We start from the raw sequence: 23,858 nt of genomic DNA on the forward strand, positions 1-23,858 counted from the left end.
GGCTGTTCCAAACCCAACATTTTCTTGAAGTATTTGGTTCCTGTTCCTGGGGAGAAAAATCAATCGCGGAGGCCAGATTAATCCTCAACTACCTGCAGGAGGCAGGAGAGAAACCTGTGCAAACAGTGCAAGGAAGCAGGTGGGAGACAGTCTGGATTACCTGCTGCGGTCTGCGATGGCAGACGTGTTCTCCTCTGATCCCATCTTCCCCAGCCTAAGAAGGAAGAGGGTGACGCACAGGCAGGAACCGCAGCAGGCACCCATCTCCCTTTTTGTGCAAAAGAGAGGATTTGAACCACAAAACCTTTTTTATAGGATGGCTGTTGAGTATTCTTGGATATCCTTGGAGCCTGGCTCCTGCTTTCCTCATGGCAGGTTCAAGACAGGCTCCAGTTGCTGAAAGCAGCATTTGATTTCTGTTTGTGGAACAGTAAACTATCCTCAGCCTTTTCAAGCCCCCTGAATCCAACACAGCAAAAGATGTCCTGACTTTAAGTACCCTTTTCTGCTCTCTTTGTGAAACAGAGCGTTTGCCACAGGGACCCCTCCGGATGAACGCTGGAGCACTTTCTTTCAGGAAAGTTTCAGTACGGCGTGTACAATGCCATGAGAAGAACACAGAGGATGTGACATCCTCATGGGAGGATAATTAGTGTTTGTGCTGAAGTAGCAAAAATTATACAGGGATGTAAACTTGAAAAGACTTTTCAACCTCTTTCAGGTTGGAGCGAACCAAGCTATAACTCTATAATCAGTTTAAGGCCACAATTAATATTGTGTGAAATTAACCTTTTTTAAGACTATAATTAGAGCTTATAAAAGTCTTTTTTTTCGTCACAGAAATTTGTCATTTAAGAGGAAAATATAATCGAAATGGACACACAAAAAAAAGAGACAGGCAGGAAATCCAGAGGATGATTTGATGAACAAGACATTCACATGAAGTAGAAATAAAACAGATTTTAGTATTTATTCTTTCTAATTCCAGAAAACTTTCCCTGGCTATAACACCAAGCACTGGCTGTAGAGATAACCCCACTATGTTACGTCTGTTTGACGCCCACTGAATTCTCCGGTGCTTCAATGGGACCAGGAGCATTTTGTGATGAAGAAATTCAAGTGTGTAGGACAGTGGTACATTGTCGCTTTCTCAGTCACCGATACATAATTCCTATTTATTTTCTTATTATGGTGGAGCAAGGGGACAAAAGTGTATGTATATTTAGAAATTTTAAAACACAAAAAAATACGGCTGTCCTATTAGACTGTAGCCAAAGATTGTAACACGGCTTCTTACGAAAAAGCAATAAATAGGGACAATATTCTTGCTAATATCTGGTGCATGAAGATATTATGCATGATTTGAAACTCTCTGGACCATTATTCCTCTGGAATAAGGGAAGCTTGCACCTATCTCTGCAATTAGTGAGGTGGCCTTTATCTTAACGAGCTGCATAACTGCACATACACGCCAGTAACTGCAGAAAGGAACAAAGCAAACCTACCCTGTAGCCAACATCTTCTGTGATAACTGCCGTGTCAACCACGCAGCCTGCTTGCCACAAGGTCTCCTTGATGCTGCAGCCATAAAGAAACACATTCTTTTTCTGGGAGTGTCCATGGTAGTCACAGAATACCTACGGAGAGGGGGGGGGAAAGAAAAAAAAAAAAAAAAAAGGAAAATCTTGAAGATTGGAAAAGTTTAATCATAACCATTATAAGCTATAATGGGGAGTTAATGTTTTTTTCAGGTCTCTTCAGAGGAACTTAGACTGTGTCATGCCTATAATCTGTGTCAAACTTTGTTAGTCAGTTGTATCTTGCTTTATCTATTCAATCTGACACGATCTCAAGGATCCAGAGTCAGGACTGGTGCATTTCCATCTGCAGCAGAAATAAACACGACACCTGTGCAAGAATCCATGGCAAGTCAGGAACCTAAGACTTCATGGTAACTTATGATACAACAACAGAGCGATTTATCAGGCTTTTTCTATTTCTAAACTCCTAAACTCCAGTATTATCCTCATGAGATTTGAAATTTGTGCTTTCCCAAGCAATTAATCACCGCTTTGGCTTCTTTAAATTCAAAACCTGTGCTACATAATTTTCAGGAAAATATAAATTGTGCAATCGCATTGTACAATGCTGTCAGATCTTTACATGAATTCCTGGAAGCCAAGCGCAGAACACGACCTGTCTTCATGGCAAATAATTCCATTCCCCACTGTCTAATCTAGCTATCTAATCCATCTCTCTTATGTCAGCTGTCATACAAACTAGGCACAAGGCACATTCCCAGTACTAACGGAAGTTTTGATTGCCTTTATAGGCAGATATCGACTCCTATAGAAATGAAAATCACGATTTAATGACCCAAGAGGTAAATATTGACCCAAGTCTTAAAGAATAATCAATCTCAGTGCCCTCTGAGATATGAAGTCGATAAAAACACTGCTGTTACATATATTCTCCATGTCTTTATCAGGAATATTCAGAAATCTGTCAATGAAAAGACATGAATTTCTAAAGAGAAGGAATTGGTTCATTTTAAACCAATATTCACCGCCGAGTAGAACAGAGCTTCAAGATTTCATTGAAACAGGTTTCCAGGGTTTACTTTGGAGACAAAAGAATGGGTGTAGGAAGGTAGGGAAGAATTATGGATCAATATAAGAAGAGACAGGGGAGAAATATGGGGTAAGAAAATATACATATTCTTACATAAATACATATACAAATGGGGAGAAACAGATGGAGTAGATGAGCTTCTTCACCAACTGTTAGGGCAAGATTTACCCCAGCATGTTTATTTACCAGCTATACAGTAACTAAGTTTAGTTGCAGCAAGTCAGGGAGTTTAATTATCTAGGAATTGAGCATGTACAGTCTTTCAGCTCCTCTGACAAACAGTAGGTTGACATACTGGAGAGGCCAAGGCACACGTGCATAAAGAACCATCTCACTGCTCCTAATTAGCTGGACAATTATACATATCTCGTAGCTTATACCCAGCTCCTTCTTTTAGTTTCTGACCTGTCAACTTCCCTTCCCGCATCACCGCTCACCTCCAGCTCCCTTTGCAGGGCTCCGGGTCTGCACATCCCCGTCCCGGCAGCACGCGCCTTCCACAGGTGAACAGTGACCTACCCAGCAACAACTCCTCCTGCTCTACTTACACCTCTGTCACCCGGCAAAGGCAGAAAGGGGAGGAAAACCAGGGCAGTCTCAGAGCTGCTCGTTGGTGCAAACCTACAACCAGCATCATTCCCACAGGAAAAAAAGGCAATATCGCACAGACCCCTGAGATTCAAACCCCCCCCTCCCCCCCCCAGGCTGTGTGTGTATTTTGCTGGGCTTACGCAACCCCTGCACTTGCAGTAACTCTGTTTGAGCCACGTGCAATTATCCTGCAATGTCTCCTTTCAGAGAGCTGCTTTTATTGGTCCTCTTAATGACAGACATTTTTCCAGCTAGTGTTTCATCTAAGCTATCAGCAACACACAGTCATAGTTTAGGTTAACCACAGGTACCACCTAGAATTTATTCCTATGAATATCAAAGAGGATTTTATAGCTTTCGTCTTATTTCAAGGCAGAGAACCCAGCTCAACTGGGTATCAATTACCTGCCAATTTACAGGATTACCAACACACAAACCCACAATATATTATCTCTCTAAAATGTTACTTTACTTATCAGAAACCACACGGGGCTGATCAGATAGTCAGATAGCTGGGCTGCCTGATCAGTAGCAGGTCTATAATTCTGCACCTCAAGAAATATGCAGATGAGTCTTTAGTGCCAGGTCTCTGGAATGAGATGTCTGTATTGGTACAGGATTATCAAAGCCAAGTTCTATAATACTGATGCTCTTTCAGGCTATGGGATCTTTCACTGATTGTCACCGGCTTGCACAGCAGAGTCGGTGCTACTGGAAATAATTTCATTCTGCTTGCAAGTTGCACAGAGCTACATTTTAATTAAGTTTTCTGGATAATGCAGTCACTCCCAATGTCCATAATCAATTGTTCTTTATAATACATTCTTCTGCCTCATTTTCACTCCACAAGGCAGCTTGTGCCTCCCCATTCAGCCAAGGCTAAGCTATATTTTGTGGTTTGAGCACCCAATACAGTCCTTTTTCTCCAGCCTGTCCTTCCACATGGCTGGGACAATGGTGCCTGCAAACCAGTCAAACTCCTGAGACTTGCACTCACTGGGATATGACTCAAGACACGTATGCAAATTTTTATCTATTTAAAGTTATTTGCCAGCGCTGATCATCCTAAAGGTAAGAACTGCTTTCTAACTCAAAAACAACCCTCCTCATGAGTCACAGAACCAGGCACCTTTTAAAACAAAGGAAAAGTGAAAAGCAAGAAAATCTGTTGGAAAAGGGAACATTTTTAATTTTTTTTTTTTTTTTTTTTTATGTAAAGTGTCATTCTTTTCCTTAATAACATCGTGACAGGACTTTGAATCTCAGAGGTTTGGGGTAGACATGCCTAGGTTTTTTTCCTCCCAACGAGCTACAACCTTGCAGGCAGATGCTTGTTTCCGAGCTTGTTATCACGCCTCTGAACGGCAGCAAACTCGGCTCAGTGTCTCCTGGCCCCTAGGAAGTTCTTTCTGTCCTCTCCATTCTGCTCTTCACTACAGCTCAGACTCTCTGTACAAGCTGCAGGTTCCCTGTTGTGTGCTGCGACTGCATTGTCAACTACAATTTCTAAATCACAGCAAGTTTCGCACCACAAATGTTCAAGGACAGAGCAACTTCTCCCTCCCCATCAGATCTGGCTACTCCCAGACTAAAGGTCTCCAATACTCCCACTTAAAGGAGATGAGCAGAGAGCAGCAATGCCACAGGGCATGCAGTCCTTGGAACGTTACGAGGGTCCCAGAGCCAACAAGAGAAGTGGGGAAAAAAAAAAAAAAATTTTTTTTTAAAAAAAACCACTTAGCAGGCTGTTGTCTATAGAAGTTACCAATTAAAATGGCTTTGGTTTGAAAGGCTGTTAACTTTAAAGTTCTTTCCTTTTCTCCTTCAAGCAGCTTTTCTTTGCTTTGAAGAAACTGCTTGCGCATCCCCAGGATAAATGAAACTAAACCACTTCACAGAAATCATTTTGGCTATCAGTGAACTTGGCTCCGTGGGATCTTGCGGGGGGGGGGGGGGGGGGAAGAAACCCAGCTCTCTTCTGGAGGAGGGAGAAGGCATTTTTGAGTATGTATAAGCTAAAATCAATATACTCTTCAAAGGCAAAAAAAAAAAAAAAAATAGTCAGTTTACCAGGTCTGACGTGCAGCCTGTGAGGGAGGGAGATGATAGGATCGATAGTCTCCCTTCACTCAGCAATGATGAAAACTTGCACTGAGCGCGTGTTCAACTTTCCGCACTGGGATATGACAAGGATGGTTGTGTATTAAAGAAGGCCAGATAACAAATAGGAGGGTAAAATGAGACTGACCCTACACTCCTCTGAACCAAAGCAAAAGGTTGGTGAGTAAATTCACAACTGTGAGTTGAGTTTCTTCCATCATGTTCCTTGGACTGCAGAGTTGAACTTCAGGGCTGTTGCCTTACCCATAAACCACATTCCCACAAGAATTCTCTTAAAGAAGCTCACAGACATTTTCACCTTGTCCGGAGCTTGTCCCTCTGTCACCTTGTCCCTCAGACCCAGAGGGAATTTGGTGTCTTTGGATGTTTCCTGCCTGACTGTAGCTATCAGCAGCCAGCCCGCCAGTCTGTGCATCCACATCTGCTCACTAACGTCTGAACCTCCCTGTGGTTTATCTCCTGAGGTCTTGGAACTATCTTTTCATTCTGCTGGGCAACAAGATTGAGCAGATGAGATAGATCCCAGGCCTACCCCAGTTGCAGCTTTGAGGTGAGACCCATCTCTCATGAATTTCTGGTACCCCTCAAAACCAGCCGTTTTCTTCCCATCACCAAAGCAGCGTGGAAGTTCAGGCATTTTGAGGGCTGCTTCCTGTGTTTTTGTGATGGCATGGGTTGTTCCAACATGGGCTTTTGCACAGTCAATTCAGACTAAATATTTGTGGAATTTCTGCTATCATCGCCATGAAGATAGCAATAATGTACTTGTAATATTTATCTTGGTTGGAGTACTTTGAGGATATTAAAGAGCTTTAAGGAATTCATTTAATTCATTTTTTTTGTTTATATTCCAGGTGTGCAGAGATTCTGAAATTTGGAGTTGTTAGTTAGAAGATTCAGTAAGTAATAAATAACCAAGACTTCCAAAACACTTCTGTAAGATGAAAGTGTAACAGCACATGATAATTTGCTCTAAAACAAGACTGTTCACACAACTACAGTAAGCAATCCATGTACAGTAACTCACAAAAGGTCCTAGAAAAGACTCACCAGAGGAGCTCGGCCAATGCTGCGCAAATAATAGAGAAGACCTTTGGTGTGGTATATAGTTGGATGGAGCTGGGAACTGGGTGTCAACCACTGTCTGTTCAGATCATCCCCACTCAATGAACAACGGTGGCTGAAATCAGAAAGTAACACATGACAAACTAGCAAAACAGCAGTCGATTCCAAAAAATTTCCGATTCTGGCAAGCTCTAGCACAAGGACAGGGAATGTCAGTTAGAACGAGGATATAAAGGTTGTGAACATTGGGCTGGAATGAACCCAATGGTCCATATTATATTTCAAAGGTGTTTATAGTATATGAATTTTATCATTTCCTTTCCTTTCAAGGTTAATTGCAGTCTTGAAAATGCAGTTTTTTCTTTACCTAAGTATGTACAAATCAAAAGACTACTTACAAACAAAACGTCTTCTGAAATGTTCTAAATTCTGTACCAGCTATGAAATTCAAACAGCTTACATAGAGCACAGGCTTCTCAAAACCTCCACAGCAAATGCGTACATCCAACTCCTACTCATTCTAATTGAAGACAGGCACTTGAATCTCTTCGACCAGTCTGAAATATGAATGCACTTAAATGAGATGAGCTGGATATCTCATTTAAGCTTCTCCACTCACAAGAAATGCTGCTATCTAAAGCACATCAAGAAGATCTTGATGCATGCTACATCATTCTGTAGAACAATTACCTAGCTTCACTGCAAAGGCTGAATAAAAAGCTAAATAAGGATCCCAGATTTGCACTGTGAAGACATTTCCCTTAGTTGGCTCGAACATATTCTGTTACCGACTCGGTGATCAGTGGAAGATTGTGCAGGATGCTTGACCGTATGGAGCAGTACCTCACTGTACAATTTTGCAAAATCCAACTAATCTCCCTCATTAGTGACTGTGTGTAGATAAGAGCCTCCTCACACTCCTCGAAGGATTTCCTGTAATTTGGTTCATAATTTTCAAATCACGGTGTGCTGATACAATTCAGGAATCAACCCTCCAGCATATGAGATATTATGACAGATCCTCACCGTATTCATACCATCCAGTTCAGCATTAGAATGCTCCTAGTGGCATTGTAAACTTGGGCTGGCTTGAGCTTCAACCCCCTCTCGCCCCCCGCCCCCGCTAATTGTTTGCTGAATTTCTAGCTACAGAGGTGCATCCAGCTTTGCTGTTCTGGCTTACTAGAACAAAATAAAGTACAAATGTGTTTGTGAGGACGTGGTCTGTTGTTGTACTGGCAAAGCCTTGTACTGCAGCTAGGATGTGTTGCATGTAGCATCTTTGGCACTATGTCAGTGCCTTGCAAATGATGCTTGAAGAAAAAGGGTCGTAAAGCAGGAATGCTTTTAAAAAACAAAAGCATAAACAACGGAGAACCGGTTAAGAATGGAAGACAAAGAAATAATAAGAGTCACTACGAATATTTCATACATTTTTAACGTAGAAAAACAAGGTCTCTGATGCCATCTTGGGGTTTCTGGCAACATCACAAGATCAATTCCAAGTTTACTCCAGTTTCACCGTTAGCTGAATTCCCTTCTTTCCTCGTAATCCATAGTTCCCATGTTACTCGTTCGGCAAATCGGAAAACATTAGCAATCACTAACACATGGGAAGTTGGCAAATGCTGCTGCGATGCTTCTGCCAAAAGTTCTACATGAAACATGACAACTTCTGTTATGTTTCTTAAAGGCTCTTCAGATAAAGTTACCTTTAGGCTCACCTCTCCCAATCTTCAGGCCAACAGCTGCTCAACTGAGATTAGCAGCTGTATTTCTGCCAAGAACTTGTGTTTCCTTTCAATAGGTACAACTCCACATAAAGTGTCTTTGGGTTGCTTTCAGAAATTCATCTTTCCCCAAGGTGAATATAGGTGAAAAAATAAGACCCAAACGTTTCTTTGACATAAGCCCGTGATGTCTTCCTGCACCACAGTTATATCAGGGAGCACAAGTGATTGAAAATAACAGCAGGATTTCCATTCTGAGAAAAAGAATGATAGCTGGACTTTTATTATCATATTTCAATTTAACATCAAGAAGAAAAAAAATGTTATTTCAGACCTACAAATATGCTTTTTCAACATTGTTATTGCTCACAAAAAAAAAAAAAAAAAAAAAAGAAAACTACTTCCCCCACCTTTCCTGTTGGTACTGGCACTAGTTTGTCTACTCAAACCATCCACACATGTCCCTCTGCTAAAATGCCTCGGTACATGCTAGAAGAGTCCAACATACAAAGCCAAACATGCAGGAGAGTAGAAAGAGGACAACTGAAAACTACTCCTAAAGGGATTCAGTAAACACAGAGATTAATGTCAAACCAACCCCAAGCTCAGTTTTTATTTCACTATTTCTTAGACTAATTTAAAAGCTTCTGTAAAAAATGTCCTTATTCCTTCAGAACATATAAAGAAATTCCATTATCTGTTAGAACAGCATGTAAGAAAAACTCCTAATCAAGTCTATTAATGCTCAATAAAGCCAAGTAGATGGTGTGACAAGGCACTGGCGTTTCCTACGCAGAATCCGGTTCCGCTGTGGCCCGTGCATTGCAATACATTACTCATCCACGAGCACAGTTTCCACACAGCATGCCAACATCTCTGCGGTTCACAGCACCCTCACTCTCCAGACAGGTTTTACTGTCCATAATACAATGTACCAACTCTGTTGCTCTGATACAAATAGTGACTTTTCTTAGAGGTGACCCTATGACAAGCCAATCCCTCCCCTGCAGTTCGCAGATGCTGCTGGTTGCTTAGTATAGTTTAGTAAGTGTAATCCAACTCTAAACCAACAATTTGAGAGCTCTTATTTATTGCAGGGAAGGAAGGTAACATCTCTGCATGTAGCCAAGAGCTGGGAGACAAAGTTCAGCTTTGTCCCTTCAACGATTAACATCTCTGCTCATTTAAACGACCTTTAAATATTAGTCCTCAGCCTGGCAGCTTGTATCCACAGCTCTTAAGGAGATGCAGAAATTTAATTAAATTATGAGGCTGATTTTTCCCATCCTGCTCCCTCCTCCCATCGTACTGTTAAAGCCTGTTTACTTTTGTAGACACCAGCTCCCTGCCAGACCTGTTCCCCCTTGTTCCTTCCTTTCTTCTCTCTCTTTCCTAATAGCGATGACATTCACAGATAATGGTTTTGTCCGTTATGCTCCGCAACCAAGGGTGAAGGTAAAATATTAAGCTGATCTCGAGTACTGATAGCAAATAAAGGGACTGGGAAGCCGAGACCGGCTTTGAATGTTTGGCAGGATTTAATGAAATTCACTGCTCAAATCAAAGGCATTTCTTACAACACAGTTCCAAGCTATTATACTTGCTTTAAATGTTTCATGTGTCTTTTCTCCTTCGCAGCATTAGCAAGACTACCTGCCACCTTGGATGGGACTAGTAGCAGCTCAAAGGAAATTATTAAATCATTTGCCAAAAATAATTCCAATGAGTAAATAAACCCCCACCTCCGTGTCTCTATATAGATTACCTGTAATTCTGTTTGTTATGTATTTTCAGCCCAGATGCATTACCCAGATATACTCAGAACAAACTGCATGTCTCTCGGTCACAAGCCTGATGCTTTTACTATAGACATGCCTCCTCTTCTACCTTTAAACAGCCAGGATGTTCTTGGATGTGTATCAGCCTATGGAATAGCTATTAGTGGTCTCTGGGGCAGTGCATGGCTACCAGGTGGAGCACAGCAAAAAGAGATCAAACCAATCCATTTGGCCTTCTCCAAGCAGACCCAGCAGTATTTCTGTAGGTATCTGTAGAATGCCTCAAGAGAAGCTATGGAGCTGGTGGAAGAAGAGATTCTCTGGTCCTTACCAACTAAAGTTTTCTAAATGGATGAGGCCAGAAAACAGACTGTCACGATGATACAGGGCAAGGTGTTCAGCAATCACTATCACTCAAGGAAAGAAATACTTGGGCAGTCTGTCCTTCAGATGTACGCCAGTAGTGCCACATAGTCCAGTAAGGCAAATAAAACCAAAGCATTCAAGACATCCAGTCCCTGGAGAAAAAATAACTCATGTGACTGGTTCCAAGCAGAGTAAATTCATCCTTAGGTGGATACGTTGCTGAGTGCTAGCTTCAAATATCATCATTATATGCCACCAAGAATATTGCCATTTCTATGCAATCCTCAGCTCTAAAGATGTATAAATGCAGGTAGTCGTGTAGGGGAATTACTCTATGAAAACTGGATCCCTGGCATATGAAGTTGATAAACCACAGATGGAAAGATCAGGTTGATATTCCCCTTCCAAACCCATAGGAGGTAACTGCACTTCTATCTAAAGCATTACATTCCTGCTCTGAAGGCTGGGACACCTCACAGGGAGTTAATGACAAAGAGGTTAAGGAGCTAAAGAACAGACTTGTTCGGTTTAAGATAGAATTGTATTTTAAATCTGTTTGCACTTGTAAGACCTGGCTTTTAATCTTGTACCTCAAAGCCTGACTTTAAATTTTACTAAAGATGTGTTTTCTTCGTTGTCTTACTCTTAAGCCTGCTTGGCTTTGAGGGCAAAACTGCACTAAACTGCACTAAATTCTGCATGAGGCGTGTGTATAGATGGAGGCTGTTACCTGGTCCTAGCCTAAGGCTTGGTAAGGCCAACGGAACCTTTTAGTTGACTGCAATGAGCCTGGATCAGTGCCCTGCACAGGTACAAAAAGGGGAGGGGTGGGGGAAGAGAGAGAGAAAAAGGTAGATACAGAGGAAGAACAAAACAAAAGGGAACATGAGGTGCAGAGTAAAGAGATTGGGGGATAAATATAACGCAGAAGATATTAGACAAGGAAGAAAACAAGAAATGGAGTGAGAGAAAAGTCACTTTTTAAAGAAAAGATGTTGCTGTGCTCAGAAGATAAAACGACTCAAAGCCTCCTGTCCATTACAGATAAATGGAAAGACAGAGCCCATCATATCGAATGAATGATGTCAGGACTGATAATAACAGCACCTGGGGCACAGGGAACTATAAAATCTAAAGGGATTCATTGTGTTTGATATGTAGAGAGCAGCATCACTGTTCACTACGCATCTTAAAAGCAGACAGCAGTACCAGCGTAGGATAAGAATATCTATATAAAAGGAAGTAGGCGCAAGTAAACATCAGGACGCCATTGAGCAGCATGGGGCAGACTCAACCAGACACAGCACGCGGGACTTTATAAATAACTACTGCCTAGGATGGAAGCAAGAATATTTGCATTAAGGTGTTTTGGTCTTGCCATTCAGAAAGCTCAGAGCAACCTGGGGAAAAATAGGGGGATGGGGGGGGGGGGGGAACCTTAATTTCTCTTGATTTTAAATCTTTTCAAAGAGCAAAACTCAGTGATGTGAGGAAGCAGCAACACTAGCAAAGCCCCCCTCCCCTCATAATTTAAAGGAAGGTGTCAGAAATATAACCATTATTTTCTGGCTTCGACCAAGCCCATGTGCTGAAACCATAATGACTATATTCATCATGTGTCCATTCCACAGAGATGCTTATCCAGTGCCATCCAGGCGCCGCGCCGTGGGATTGCCCTGTGACGCCAATAATCATTCCAGAAACAGAATATCATCAGAACAATGTAACTATTGGAGACTTTACACTGAGAGTAATCCAATGAAACAGTGTGCTTATGTGATGTAAAACAGTCTGGATTTTAGATGTTTGGATATTTTTCAGAAGCTTCAGAATGACAGCTAACTTGTCTCCCATCTTCTGAAACTTCCGTGTCTTAACAGCATAAGAGAACATACAAAATGCTGAGGACCTCTTTGTACAGCTCTTCATTTAATCTATTTCATTTTGTAGCAGACACATATACAGACCTGCACTACAGCACTCTACAGCTGGAATCAAAGACAGGGGATTAGAGGGCAGGGTATTTTTCCTCCTGTACTCTGGACCGCGCTGTTAATTTCATGGTAGAATCTCTTTGCCACCAGGAAAGTGGGCCACCAAATGAGGATGTCTGCACCTGAGACATCTCACTTTTGCATCTTGGCAAGCCCCAGGGTTTCCTGCAGTGAGGTGCTCCCCTCATCTGGTTACTCCAACGAGTGAAGAAGGTGATGCTCTTCCTTTGTTTGGGGTGTGAAGTTATTAGATTTCCCCTTGTTTACAGTGAAATACAGGTGAGTAGCTGCAAGGCATATACACAGACACTGATGAATTAAACGGTTCCCATCAGCATCACCGCAGCTAACAATTCCCTGCTGATCATTCATCCGTTCCTTCTGACTGCAAGCAGCACGAATGCTAAACTGCCTATGTAGAACCAGGTTCGAGAGCAGTTTGCCTTCCCAACATAACCAAAGCAGCTGGGAGTTCAAGAGCCACAATCCCTATTCCATAACTTTTTCTCCAACTGTGCATCTCATTCCTAAATTATATTTACATTCCCTTCCTCAACTTACTTATGACATACTGCAATGCTAATTGCCCTCAAGCCTCATTTGCACCACATCTTACTATCACATCAGCTTTCATCATGAGTAAAAGCCACAGTTAGTATTAAAGCCAAGGCAGGCGTGCGCTGTTTAACTAGATGATGAAAACCAAGGGCCAGAAAGTCAACTTTTCTCCGAAGAGATCCCCATAAAGTACCGCGCAATGGTGATTTTTCAATTGCACTGCAAACTCCTACTGCCTAGTTTATTTTATCTCTGGGCCTTTAAGAGGAAATTTTTTTACTACTTACTTCTCTTTTTTTTTAATTGCACCTGACACACACACACACACACACACACACACACACACACAATGCCAAACTTATCTCCTGAATGACATGTGCTATCTGGATGCCAAACGATTTGAGGATGCCACTGAAAGGATCTGTCTCATTTTGGACCACAGCTGCCGTATGACTCTTCCCTCCCGGCACTGACTAACGAATCCGTAATACACAACGCTTCCTCTCGGGCAAATGCTATCCTAAAGTATCACTCTGCCAGCTTCTTCTTGCCTCCCTACAGCTGAGCACTGATACTAATTAGCGTAATGAGCCTTCAGTGTTTCACTTGCTACATCTGACTGATTTTGTCACAACGGACAATCCTTGCTTCCCAAGATAAACGACGCAGTCTGTGCTCCTCCTGCTCGGTGCATGTAACTGTCTCTATCCTTGCTGTGCTCCCTCTGCTATAAGGGTTCCTTTTCTCTCTGCGGACACATTTCATTAAGTCACATTTGGTCACAAACCAGTTAGAGACGCAGAATGAGATCTGCGTCACCCCAGCTAATGCTGGCAGTGTCATAATCAAATAAGACAAGAAGTTCACATGACCTACTGAAAAAGTGAGTTAACATCATTGTCGCAGATAAGCTCACCTCCCTCCCAGTTCCACGTCAAAGGATGCCCATCAGATTTCTATTTCTTCTAGTTGTAACAACAGTGGCTATTAAATACCAGACAATTCATTCACCTGCAGTTGCCCATGCTTTTACTGTCATTTATGAGAAAAATGCAAGTAATAATGCTTTTACTATTTTGTGAAGGAGAAATTAAGGATTTAGGGAGCAAATAAAAACTGGGTTCTCAGTTTCTTGACATTGTCCATAAGATGAGGTTATCTCAAGAGTCTCAGGATCTTCAAATACTTTATATGTCATTGATAAGAACGCCTTAGAACAGCATTTTCAGCCACTGGTTTTAGACAGAATAGTTGATTTTCGGGTCAAGAAGTTTCTTATAACAAGTACCTACTTTCTGCAGGAAGCGTTGACTTTTCCTCACCAAACACCCCATTCCCCTCAAAACTTTGACTTTTCAGTCAAAACTCCAAATTGTACCATCCAAAACTTCATAGCTGTTTAAGAGAGATGTTAGAAAACATGCATTTGACGTTTCTTAGGCAGCCGCCCCTCTCTGTCAGAGAGCCTCTGTGGGTGGGCCACATGACCCCTAATGCAACATCAAGAGTCCATGACAGCAATTCAGTAAGATACAGAATTATGATGCAACACGGGAGTTGTAGTGGGGCTGAGGGAGCCAGGAAAACGGGGCACCCAAACAACTCCCAAATGGCACCACAACGACCCTTCCCAATGGAAATACTGTTTCTACATGGGAAGATTTGGCTCCAGTTCTGACTATCCGTTATTTATAGAAAAGCTTATGCTTTCCATAGGGGGAAAACACATTTTCCCAAACAGCCTACCTTGCATCCTCCTACGAGCGATGTTAGCAAATCCCAATTTTGCAGGCAGGGATATTGAGAAGTGAAGCCACTCATGCAACACAGCAGTAAACCAGTGAAAAACTAGGAATAAAACTTAAGATCTAATGAAAGCATATCAAACTAACTAAAACTTTACTTTTAAATTAATGTCCTTTAGCCTGTTTCTAATTCCTGTATTCTGACTTTCTTATTTTAAATGTGGCTTATATCCACATAGCTGAAGAGGATTCTTAACTGACTTAAGCTAATTGCTCACATATGGGTTGCATCGAATTAACTGAGTTGATTTAAAAATCTGTTAGTTAAATCAGTGCAATCTCTGCATATAAATGAGTACTAAGAATTGCAATTTGCAGATGATTGTTCTAAAACTTAAACCAAAATAAATAATGCAGAAGGGCAAAATGTGGCATCATAGATTAACAGTGAGAATCACAAGGAGAGGGGGGTGTAGAAACCCAGAAAGAAAAAAAGAATGTGCAGCAGTGACTTCAGATCTTCATTAGTTTTTCCTAGAATCCTTACTTAGCCAAGTAGTCCAGGAGGTAGTACTCCTTCTTACTGTCCTTCACTCCTGTGGAACTGAGGAGGTAACTAGAATGGAAGGAAAAACTGTCAAAGCTGTTGCTATGAATCAGGAAGTTCAGATTCCTCCAAATATTTTGCTGATAAATTACAGAATAATTGGACTAATACAAAATTACTGACAGTAAATAGTAATGAACCCTTGTACTTGTTTTTTTAACACAAGGAACATGCTGCAAGATACAGTTCCTTCCCAAACCATCACTAGATCATCCTGGCATAACCCTGTCCAACATCACCTCTAAGGTTTTGTCCTGTTTCTGATGTCCAGGATTCATGGACTAGGCATTGATTAGGGCATCGTTCCCCTATCCCAGAGGACAACTCTGCTTGGTAACCTGGAGTCCCTTTCCAGTCTGGGGCCTGCAAAGCTGTGTATGGGAATCAGACTTGTGTCAGCAAGCTAACACCTCACAGCAAAGCAGGACAGTGACCTGCCAGCTGGCGACAAAGACAGCAAAAAGGAGAAAAGAAAGAGGCCAAGAAGAAGACAGAGACAAAAGTGAGGAAGACTGAAGTCACCCCTCCCAAGCTGAGGTGCATTACGTCCCCATTCACCATCACCTCGGCCATCTTCCTCAATAAAAACGAGCAGCAGGGACAAGTCTCTGCGAGTCACACCTGCATGACAATGAGGTGGTGGTATTCCAAAATAAGATGCTTTTAAGTACATATATTTTCAGCCCTGTAGGAGGCTGGAATGCTGTTCTGCCAAACTTGTTCTGTTGTTTTCTGAACAGGAGTTAATTATAAACTCTAAAAAAAATTTAAAAAATAAAAAAAATAATGGCTGCTCTAGATTAGGCAGAGATGGTTGGTTGTCCCCCTGTAATGCTGAGTACACTCACACATTCATCCTTCAGCATTAATTCCCATTGCTCAAAAAAAAGATGCTGTTTTTCTTCTCTGAAAATGAACTGGCACAGGGCAGGTTTATTTTGTCACCGAGTTGCTCAGCTCAGGGTAAAAGCACAAAAAGGGGCCTCGCTGTACATGAGGCTGTGGTGTGATTTATAGTGGAACTGGCCACAGGCTGACATATACGAAGACACGCTATACTTCCTCCATTAGTAAATTATAGTTCTGACAAAGCAGCATTAACTGAAATATGCTGAGTGGTAGCTTACAAAACAACACAAACCCAAGTACAGAGTTTGCCAACTCCTTTCCTTTGCAAGGCAGACGTGGGCTAGCTAAGGAAAGGAACGCTAGATTGTGTTAGTTGCTCATGTTAGGTGGTTTTCCTATTTTCCCCCCATCTTCCCCTCAAGCTGTGTTGTAAACCCATGTCGTGGTTTAACCCCAGCCAGCAGCCAGAAGCGTGCAGCCACTTGCTCACCCTCCTCCCCCCCTTGAAGGGTGGGGAGAAGAAGGGGAAAAAAAAAGTAGGGGAAAGGAAGAAAAAAAATAAATTCATGGGTTGAGATAAAGACAGTTTAATAGAAATAATAAGAGAAAAGGAAAAATAACAATCATAATAAACAACAACACCACCACGGGTCACTCTCACTGCCTGGTGAACTGTCCCCATCCCAAGCAGTGATTGCAGACTACCGCCTCCCAGCCAACCCTCATTTATATCGTGAGCATGTCATCTATGGTATGGAGTATTTCATTGGCCGTTCCATCCTTCTGTCTATGCTTCTATGGGCAGCTGAAAAAAGTCCTTGAATAGTGTAAACATCACTTAGCAACAACTAAAACCAATAGGTATTATTGACATTCCTTTCACAGCAATCACTAGAAAGAAAAGTAACTCTTTCTCAGCTGAAACCAGGACAACCCAATATGATTATGAAGATATTACTGCTAATATCTGCAACATCACTAGAAGTTCCCTCTCTAGTGGGCTATAGTTTTATGGGACTTGACCTCTACTAACTTCATAGGCTACTTGCATGGCAAATATAATCTCTCCACAATAAAGTAATATTTCCTCACAGTTTACTCAGCAATGACACATATGAATCCAGGCTTTTTATATTTCTCCTTTCTGACATGGGATTTCTAACTCTGCCTGTGAATTCCACTGAGGAGTCAGGAGTTCCTATAAAACACTGTTTGCTTTCTCTGCAATAAATGTTCCCTTCTGTGGAGATGAACAATATTTACGGATCAGATCTCTTTGCAATACAGCTTCCAAGCCAAAATAGAAACAAAAAAACCTCCACAACCACACACCACCACAACAAAAAACAAACCCTCACAAGAGCCCAACAAAACCACCTTCTCTTATTTTCTTGTTATATATTCCACCTGACTTTGAAGGGAAGTGGCTATTTTCCATTTAAGCAGACATAGATTCCTCCATTCTTTCTTGCCAGCACATGGTATCTTCCTCATCGATGTTCTACCCCTACGTAATACTTCTCTCCAGCGCTGTGACCGGGCTAACACTTTCCGTGATTCCCCCACGCGTTCAGGGAGACCATTAAGGCTTTGGAAGGCTTGAGCAGTGAGTTAGAAATACCATCGCAGCCAGTAACTGGAGATGGCTTTGCGCAATAGCTAGTAGCTGATGCATAGTAAATAATTTGTAAGTCTTTAAAGAAAAAATATCCCGTGATGCCACTCACTCTCTCACGGACCGTCCTGCTCACAAGCGTGTGTACCATCTCCACTACTACATCCTCTCTGTAAGAGTCTCATGTTGAAAGGAGAAGAAAGATTGAATTCCTCCAGCGCCCAGGCCAGAGAAACTCCGTGTCTTAGGACTGCCACACAAATGATGAATACGAATTGTCCCTGTATGAGACCTGGCAGCTACTACCAAAGCCACATCCAGCCTGTAAACAACAAAGCTTTACCAATAAAGCATCTGTTCACCAGGATGGGCAGGTTAAATAATAATTATTAAATAATGAGGGGGTGAGGAAGGGGGCGAGAGAGACAAAGAGACAACAGTTCTGCATCCTGCAGCTCTCAGCAAAGCAAATTCAGTCCTCTGCTAGCACGATGCTAATCCTCCAGTGTCTCCTCAGAGATGGGGCAACAGCCACTGCAGCATTGCCAGAAGGGCATTTGGGGGACTGAGCTGCCAGCGATTGGAGCGAGCACTCACAGAGAAGGAAGGCAGTTCAGGGTTATGGCTGTAGCTGCACTAAGCTCTCTTTTATTTGCTTACTTTCCCCCATGCACATGCACTATGAGCCTTCAAATCTCAGCTGAATGCTAATTCTGATACTAAAAAACTAAAACAAATTGCACTTACATAGCTGCTCATCCAAGCACAGTGTCTCTGGGCACTTCACAATAGTAAAGTTAAACGAAGCATTCAATACACACTTATTAAAATAAAGTATCCACTAGAGAAACCTGATGGGCTTGCAGAGCTCTGCAAAACATTCAGAAAAAATTAAAAATATACACATATAACAAGCAATAACAGACAGGATTACTGTAAAACAAAAAAAAAAAACTGAACCAAATTCTCCAGAAAGCTCACACACCCTAGCAAGGCTTGGGCAAAGGTTTGAGAGAGTTCATTTAAGTGCCAAGTAAAGCTAGCACTGAAAATTCAGGGTGCATTGAGATATTTAAGATTCCTAAGAGGTGCTCTCAGAACCTCAGGGGAACTGAAAGACTTGCAAGTAGATACCACGGCGAACACACTAACTGTAGAAGTCTTGCTAGAAGTTGCAAGTAAAGAAAAACTAGGGCACTAGATAGAAACAAGTGTATGAAAGGGATTCATATATACTTGTGTGAGCAAAAAAATCTAAGCTGTTTTTGCATAGCAATTGACATATTTTAATTGGGGACTAGTACGATCAAAAAAATTCCCTCTTGAAATGGATTTGTAAAGTGAAGTTACTTGAATACTGAAATAAATGACCTGATTTTACAAAATATGGAACTGCTCATCACTGCCTATTGAAGTTCAATAGAGTTGCAAGCACTCAGCATCTTCCAAAGTCAGGAAATTCTTAACTAGCTTCCCAAAAAAAAAAAAAAAAAAAAGATCAGGGCAACTAATTTATGGTCCTTACAGTTCATTTTTAACTCTGTTCTTAAACTGAATCAGGACTCTTGAAGCATCAGAAGATATCAGCAATATTCCAGAATAGGGAATACAGTGCTTTATCCAAACATTTGGGGCTTTCTTCCCTTAGCTCTTCCCTACCGTCCCCTCTACAGGCTTGGTTTTAATGTAACATAATAGAAGAATAACTTCTTAAAGGAGAATGAATTGTGAATATTTTGGGATTGATGGATGTGAAGACACCCATGAAGAAAATCGACGATCGACATCCAATCTTAGTAACAAAGTGTTTAAAAATCTTTCAGGTAAGAGGCATTGTCCTTTTGCAGTGAGTTAAGAATATCAGGTCCTGATCAAAAGTTGAAATATTTCACAGGAAAGCAGATGACAAAGTACCAGGCTGACAGAGTCCCTTATTTAGATGTGAAGAAAAGGAGAAGAGAAGAGAGCTCTAATCTCACCTCTCGATCACTTATTGTAAGACATATAGAAGGGTAATTTACAGCTATAGCTCTTCTACTTAGAAGGCCCATAGGTAAAAATTGATACAGTGCCATTGAAAGCAATTTATATCTGCTAGCCTATCTAACCCAGCACACTCAGGTACTAACCAAGGAACAGGACCATGTGGTCTGTCTTTACAGAAATCAGTGACTGAGGGCTACAGTTTTTTTTCTGTCTAGATAGCAAAATCTTTTTAACTTCCCCCATGGGGAAAGAATAGTTTGCATATCTGTATAAAAGAACTGAACGTGTTATACGCATTCGGACTCAACAGGTAAATGGCAGCACTGATGTACTGCAAAGCCCACCGTACAGGGCAATACGGCAGGAGAGACTGCTAAGTTCCAACTCTGAACCAAGAGGTTTTAAAAACTGTAAGACCGATATTCTGACAGTGCTGAGAAACAACCCTAGATGCAATTTTGAGACATTGTTTTCAGTGGAGACGCACTTACAGCATCTCTCTCAGTAGAATGACATGGAAAGAAAGCACAGAGGAACAAAATTTTCTCTATTCCAAGATAGATTTGAAAGAGAAACAAGCACGGTGCTTGCTTAGAATCCTAATAAAAGGCAGGGGTGGGGGCAAAAGTCTCTAGAATATTTCTGAGGATCATAGAATCATAGAATAGTTTGGGTTGGAAGGGACCTTTGGTTGGAAAGTCCAATCCCCCACAATGAGCAGGGACTTCTTCCATTAGATCATGTTTCTCAAAGCCCCGTCCAACCTGATCTTGAATGTTTCTAGGGATGGACCATCTACCACCTCTCTGGGCAACCTGTGCCAGTGTTTCACTACCATCATCATCAAAAATTTCCTCCTTATGTCTAGCCTGTAAAACCTGCACCCCTTGTCCCATCCTAACAGGCCCTGCTACAAAGTTTGTGCCCATCTTTCTTATAGACCTCCTTTAAGTACTGAAAGGCTGCAATAAGGTCTCCTTGGAGCCTTCTCCTCTCCAGGCTGAACAACTCCACCTGTCTCAGCCTTTCCTCATAGAAAAGGTGCTCCAGCCCTCTGATCATTTTTATGGCCCTCCTCTGGATCTGCTCCGACAGGTCCATATCCTTCTTACGTTGGGGGCTCCAGAGCTGGATGCAGTACTCAGGGGGGAGTCTCACCAGAGGAAAGTAGAGGGGGAGAATCACCTCCCTCAACCTGCTGGCCACGCTTCTTTTGATGCAGCCCAGAATATGGTTGATACCCGCATACGATACCTGATAACGTTTCTCCTTTTTGAATTTCTTCAGGACTCCTTTTCCTTTGAGCTACCCTACCACTCACAGACCCAAGAAAGATTAAAGTTCAGTTGCATAACATTTAGTCAATATAGATAAGCTCATAGAAATATCCCCTACAAAAATCAATGTGCAAATTCAAGTAGGCCAATCTGATCAATGAGAATAAAGGTTGCACAAGGTTGCCAATTATTTTGACCAAGTATGAAAACACTAAGGAATAAAGAATAGCATAGGAAAGACCTTAAGATCTAAGTTGTCTTCCTCCTACGTATAGGCATCATAGTTCAGTTGTCACGAGTTTTATTTAGCTAAATTAGTGCTTTCTCAGCATGATGGCTTCTCTTCTCTTTTTGGAATATTTATAAGCAAGTGAAGTCACTTGCTGCCTACAGGATAAGACCTAGCTAAAACTTCAACCAGTCTTCTACCCTTCTTGACCAGCTTCATTACAATAACATTGTGTAATTAATAATGCTATATAGTGCTAAAATGCTTAATATTTGTAACCTTCGTTAAGATATAACAACGTCTACAGCCATCCTCAAAAGAAGCCAGAGAGAAATATACACCATTTTCCAGAAAGATGCTAAAGTTTTTGTTCTGATTTTCTGGCCAGCTGGCAAATTTGATCACCAAAACTTTCCAGTGAGTTAGGCAAAAAAAAGTATACCAAACCAGTCATACTTGTTACCATTTTTTGGTGTCCAAAACAAAGATCTACTTTTTTTTTTTTTTTTTTAAATTAATCATCCCTACCCTCCCTCAGAGTATGGAAAAATGTACTTTTAATGTGGAATATCCATTTCAATAGGACCTTTTTTTTCCAAACACTTTGACATTTGAAACAATTATATTATCATTAAATTAAGCCCAAAGAAGTTCTTTAAGGTATTACTGCCATCACTGTATAGATGGGTAAAGTCACTACAAAACAGTTTAATGACTTCTCTGACACTGCAAGGTAAACATTTGATAAAAGTGGAAAAAAGATGATTCAAAGAGAGCAAAACATTCATAATCTTTTTAAAAAAAAAAAAAAAAAAGCGCTGTTCACAGACAGGAAAGCAATTACTTAGTGGTCCTCAAAGGTTGATGCCACGAAGGATGCTTATCTCTATTCCTGAGCACTGAAAATTACCAGCAGAGACCAAAAAAGGATTGCAACCAGCAAAAGAAAAAAAAAAGGAAGAATTAGGCCTATAGAGCTCATTTCTCTTCAGTTCACGAGGCAAATTTGTTGGCCTGAAAAGCACGCTCGCTGAATAGCAGCACTGAATGTATTTCTCATGGTGTGACTCCACAGCTGCAAAATCCCAGCTGCAATTAGGTAACTGTAGGGCTGGATGTTTTATCATTTTTAGACATGCAGGCACGCCAGCGGTGGCTGTGGCAGGCTGCAGCTGGCCCGCCATCAGCCCCCAGCTGCTGTCGAGCAGAAAGGCAGTAACTGCAATTGTGCATAAACATTAGTAAAACACAAATTTTGCGGGTGTTGAAATGGGTTGACATTGCTTAGCATGGTTTCAGTTTAGCACTTCCCAGCTCTTCATGTGAGGAGGATTCTTGGGTCTTCTGTAGCATACAGTATTGGTTGCTGCCCACAAGAAATACTTTATCAGATGTTCACAGATGCTAATAATCAATTAACAGCATGGTGGTTTACATCCAAACCCACAAATTCATGTCTTCTTCAATAATAAAGTCACACCCTAGATGCTCCATGGTGGTGAATACTTCTGAACACATCACTCTGGAGGGTACAAGCATAGCTCTCCTTCACTTGCCATAGTTCCATCAGAAGACGTTAACAAATTTAAAAGGACTTAGTGCTTAACATACGTTCAAATCATCCTATATTTGATAGCTTTGCTTCACCTGTGGCATCTAGCTACCCCATCTCTCCGTTCTTTGATCCCCCAGTCAAGCTCATTTGATGGTTAGATGCATTCACGTCAGTAATAGATTTATGAACTCACAATGAATATGATTTAACCTCCAATTACTTATCTCTCAGGCTAACTCCCATCAGCTGCAAAGTCTCTCTTGACCAACAAGTTCAGGAGTTGTACAGAAAAGCAAAAAATATTTTAAACAGTGTAGAAATAGTCCACTGGAGAGAAGAACAAGGTATTGAGACTCAAAATGGATCTCATAGGCAACAGCAAATCAACATAGCATATATGTCCACTGCAGTGTTTCCTTTTGAGCTTCCAATGCTGCTCAGGAATTTCACATTTCATTTTTACGTAGAGAAGGCCATCTCTCCACCACCCCAAGAATTAAGAAAGCCTTAAAAAATTAAAAAAAAAAAAAAAAAAAAAGTTGAAAGCTGTCACAACATCAAAGACAAGACAAAAAGGGTTTACAAACCGTCCTTGACTTCAGTTTGTTCAAAGTGTAAAGTTCCATTAGAAGATGAGGCTGCTCTGGTATAAGCTGTTGTCCAAGTAACTTAAAGACATTAAAGAGGCCAAGAGGCCTTTTATGGGTAAAGATGAGAGTATGTGAGGAGCTGCAGGTCCCCTTTCAGCCTCTGTAGGTCTGTCACTTTACCTGCCTATCAGTAAAGCACCGAGGAAGAGTTCCTCTTGGAAAGAGTTTTAATGTTATCACACACTGTTGGCACGCAAGATACAAGATGTATTGCCTACTGCTGCAACAGTTGGAAAAAGAATGCCAAGCCATTATGAGCAGAGTGTTTATCACTGACACCACGGAGTTGCTGGAACGGGAGGACTTGGGCCCAGCACTGCCAAAGTGGATGCTTGGCCTGGCAACCAGAAGAGAATAGGATGCCACAGGGCCGTCCTAACTTATGCTACTGGCACTACCCTTTGGGCAGAGCTCACTATCTTGAATCGGCAGAAGGACATTAGAGCTCAGCTCTGCTCTCCCCAGGCGGGCTTTCAGTCTATCACAAAGAACAACCAATATAGACAGTGAA

The 23,858-nt window shown here is 41.5% G+C and overlaps 1 protein-coding gene across 1 annotated transcript in view; it reads right to left on the reverse strand.

Annotated features, from left to right (window-relative positions):
* Positions 1–23,858, reverse strand: part of AGBL1 (AGBL carboxypeptidase 1) — a gene marked incomplete at its 5' end in the record, with an annotated part of 291,273 nt that overhangs the window by 129,287 nt on the left and 138,128 nt on the right. Inside the window, 2 exons of the mRNA XM_082488796.1 lie at positions 1,506–1,637; positions 6,394–6,523. Coding sequence (XP_082344922.1) covers positions 1,506–1,637; positions 6,394–6,523 — 262 coding nt within the window. The remainder of the gene's footprint in view (positions 1–1,505; positions 1,638–6,393; positions 6,524–23,858) is intronic.

This window comes from Vanellus vanellus, assembly GCF_965231255.1.
Source record: "Vanellus vanellus genome assembly, chromosome: 11".
NCBI lineage: Eukaryota > Metazoa > Chordata > Aves > Charadriiformes > Charadriidae > Vanellus > Vanellus vanellus.